Here is a 4087-nt window from a genome sequence, read left to right as displayed (position 1 = left end):
GCAGAAATAAAATGAAATTAATTAAACTGAAGAGTTCAGTGTCCTCCGATTTAAATCTGACAAATAATTTAGTCAATTTAACGAAGTATAAAGCTGACAGGAACCTAAACTCAAAGAAATATCACACAGAGTCTTTAAAATAGTGATAATTATAAAATACAGTTTCACTGTTCATACACACAAATGTAGCAGGAACATGTATGAAATAAAACTATCAGACAGTTTATTTACATTTAAAGTGATTTTACCTCAACTTGTTTTGTGCCTTTTTGTAAATATGAAAATATGATCAAATATTTATAATTCACAGTTCTAACAAAATGTTTCATGTCGTGAGATTCTGTGTGGAAGCTCCTCGTCGGCTCGTCTCTACATGATGTATAAATAAAGTTATGTGACTGTAAATAAAACAGACTGCAGAGTTTCAGTTTCTGTCAAACACTTTAAATCTCTTTACAGGTGTGATGAGACTGTAGTTCACTACACCAGACATATATTCAAATATTAATACCCGTTAGCAACTCAGCAGTGATGGAAAGTAACTTTACTCAGACAGTTTTACGGTACTTTAATGTTTTTATTTTCTGCTGCTTTTACTGTTTTGGACACAAATATTATAGTTATTATATATATTTACTCCTCATCTCATTCATGTGTCCATATGAAGAGTGAAAGAGGTTTTCCTCGCTGTAATCATTCCTCCTGTTCATACTGGATATTAAAAGATCCTTCAAATGTGCTTTCAATGGAAGTGATGGAGGATAAAATCCACAGTGTGTCCACACAGTCATTTAAAAGTCTGTGTGAAGTTTATATGAGGCTTCAGCAGTCTGAGTTAGTCATATCAAGTGGATATCTGACACATTTACAGTCTTTTTAGCATGCGTATTTTTGCAGGTACTGATATTTTTATTTCCACCACTGCAAGTAGGCTCTTATTTTGACGAGGTCAACAGGAAGTGGCGTGTCTTATTTTGTAGGATTTGACGGTGTGGCGTCCGGAGGAGACTGAAGAGCATCAGTCCAGCAGCAGCTGGACCGACACATCTGGACCCGGACGACCCGGAACAGAGACAGACAGGTAGACAGACACGCGGACAGACACGTGGACAGTGAGACGCGCGGACAGTGAGACGCGCGGACAGGTGGACAGACAGACAGGTGTCTCTCTCTCTCTCAGCATCCCTGTCTCCTCCTCCAGGCCGGGCTCGATGGGGGACCGCAGCTTGTCTGAGGAGACCCGGGTCATCTACCACCTGGAGGACCAGGAGACCCCCTACCTGATCCGGATCAACGTGCCCGCGCAGCGCGTCACCCTGCAGGACTTCAAACAGGTCCTGAACAAACCGAACCTCAAATTCTTCTTCAAGTCCGTGGACGACGACTTCGGGTGAGTCACGTGACCAATATTCAATTCAGTTCAGTAGAATTTAATCGTCATTAGACAAGCGAGAGCACGTGCGTGACGACACGAGACATCACCAAAATCAAGGAGTGGGGGGGGGGGGGGGGGGGGTTAAGGATAACTCATAAAATAATGAAATAAGAATAAGCAAAAGTTTATATATATATATATATATATATATATATATATATATATATATATATATATACATATATGTATTATACAAATTTCAGACAAGAAATCAACGAGTAGAAATGAGAAGAAATGATACATGTACATGTGCATGATGATGATGATGGTGTATATTTAAGGTGGGGGAGGAGGATGTAAACAACAGTCTCTCTGAGGCAGACGGGGGGAGGAGGTGGGGTGAGGTGAGGATAGTGAGACGGCTTAGTGGTCGAGATGCAGTAAACACTGAGCTGTAGTCAGTGAGGATAGTGAATTAGTGGAGATATCGAGTTAGTGAGGATAGTGAGTTTAGTGAGGATAATCAAGATGGTGAGTTAGTGAGGATAGTGAGTCAGTGAGGATAGTGAATTAGTGAAGATGGTGAGTTAGTGAGGATAGTGAGTTTAGTGAGATAGTGAATTAGTGAAGATGGTGAGTTAGTGAGGATAGTGAGTCAATGGGGATAGTGAGTTAGTGAATTAGTGAGGATAGTGAGTTGGTGAATTAGTAAGGATAGCGAATTGGCAAAGATAGTGAATTGGTCAGGATGTTGAGGATGGTGAGTTGGTGAGGACAGTTAGTGGGGATGGTGAGTTAGTGAGATAGTGAGGATAGCGAATTGGTGAAGATAGTGAATTAGTGAAGATAGTAAGTTAATGAGGATAATGAGTTAGTGAATTACTGGTGAATTAGTGAGGATAGTGAGTTAGTGTGGATAGTGAGGATAGTGAATTGGTGAAGATAGTGAATTAGTGACGATAATGAATTGGTGAGGATAGTGAGTTAGTGATTATAGTGAATTAGTGAGGATAGTGAGTTAGTGAGGATAGTGAGCTAGTGAGGATAGTGAGTTAGTAAGGATAGTGAGTTAGTGAAGATAGTGAGTTAGTGAGGATAGTGAGTTAGTGAAGATAGTGAGCTAGTGAGGATAGTGAGGACAGTGAGGATAGTGAGTTAGTGAGGACAGTGAGGATAGTGAGTTAGTGAGGATAGTGAGGACAGTGAGGATAGTGAGTTAGTGAGGACAGTGAGGATAGTGAGTTAGTGAGGATAGTGAGTTAGTGAAGATAGTGACCTACTGATGATAGTGAGTTAGTGAGTGGGTGAGGATAGTGAGGATAGTGAGTTAGTGAGTGGGTGAGGATAGTAAGGACAGTAAGGATAGTGAGTAGGTGAGGATAGTGAGTTAGTGAGTGGGTGAGGATAGTGAGTTAGTGATTATAGTGAATAGTGAGGATAGTGAGTAAGTGAGTAAGTGAGGATAGTAAGTTAGTGATTATAGTGAATTAGTGAGGATAGTGAGTAAGTGAGGATAGCGAGTTAGTGAGGACAGTAAGGATAGTGAGTTAGTGAGTGGGTGAGGATAGTGAGGCTCTCACTATCAGCTCCTCAGGAAGGTGTTGAGCCTTTTTAATTAGGAAGCCTATCAATCAATTGGAAGAGTCATCACGTCACAACACGTCACATCACCAACTATTATTATGTTATTAGGAATCGTATCATAATAACTATATTATTATTATTATTATTATTATTATTATTATTATTATTATTACTAATATTAATACTAGTTGCCATAATAATAATAAAATAATATAATACATGTTTGTGATTATTATCACAGGTATTAGATTAGTTATTACTGTAGAATTGATTTAAAATGTATTAAAACATTAATAGTTAATAACATAAAGTAAAACGTATTTCAGCCAAAAAAAATCGCATTTTATGTGTGAATAGGAGACAAAACATAAAAAGATGTTTGGTTCATTTACAAGATTACGATTTAATTGAGAGCCTTGACACCAAATCTATATTTAGTTGACAAATAATCCACCAGAAGGTCCATTTATTAGCGGTTCTGGAGCTTTCGATCGACTGTGTGATGAGATTGTTTTGCCAGCAGCTGATTCTGAAACACACTTGCACACAAACTTGTTTTCGTCACATATTGAGTCACATTTCTTCTTTTCAGACTGAAACTTGACACATAAACAGCTGATAAACCTGAGACCACGCCCAGCTGTGATGCGACATGGTACCACGGTGCACTGTGACATCACAGCTGCACAAAATCAAACCCTGAAATCTGACAGTTTATCTGACGTTTTGTTCCTTCCAAGTTAATTTTACATCAGCAGTCAGTGAGTCCTTTAGAAGAGAAAATAAGAGTTTGTTCTTATTATTTTATTATTTGTTGTGAACTTTAACTGTAGTGAAAGAAGTGATTATTATTGTAGGAGCCATCTTCAGTTATATGTGAACACTTGTGTTATTGATGTTTACACCTCCGACCATCAGGCGGCGCTGCCTTGTTTTGGGTAATTGTGAGTTGTAGATTCAGGTGTTTCTGGTTTGTGCTCCAGCTTTTATTATTTAGTGTTTATTTATGTGGACAAACGTGGAACAGCAGTGACCAGCTGTGAAGAACTGGACGATAAATTTGAACTCGTATCGTCTTCAGATCTGGATGTTTATTGGAAGCTGTTTAAGGGAAGCAAATAGTCACTA

General features: G+C 38.8%; 1 protein-coding gene across 1 annotated transcript in view; it reads left to right on the top strand.

Moving 5' to 3' along the window:
- Positions 1-940: 940 nt before the first annotated feature.
- LOC121898756 (segment polarity protein dishevelled homolog DVL-3-like) overlaps positions 941-4087 on the top strand; it is a 20817-nt gene continuing 17670 nt past the window's right edge. The window contains exons 1-2 of the mRNA XM_042414163.1: positions 941-1081; positions 1202-1390. Of these exons, the coding sequence (XP_042270097.1) occupies positions 1212-1390 (179 nt within the window). The 5' untranslated portion in view covers positions 941-1081; positions 1202-1211. The remainder of the gene's footprint in view (positions 1082-1201; positions 1391-4087) is intronic.

The sequence above is a fragment of the Thunnus maccoyii genome, chromosome 6 (assembly GCF_910596095.1).
Source record: "Thunnus maccoyii chromosome 6, fThuMac1.1, whole genome shotgun sequence".
NCBI classification, from domain to species: domain Eukaryota; kingdom Metazoa; phylum Chordata; class Actinopteri; order Scombriformes; family Scombridae; genus Thunnus; species Thunnus maccoyii.
The sequence above is the reverse complement of the archived record's forward strand: the minus strand, read 5'-3'. Positions and strand labels throughout refer to the sequence as shown.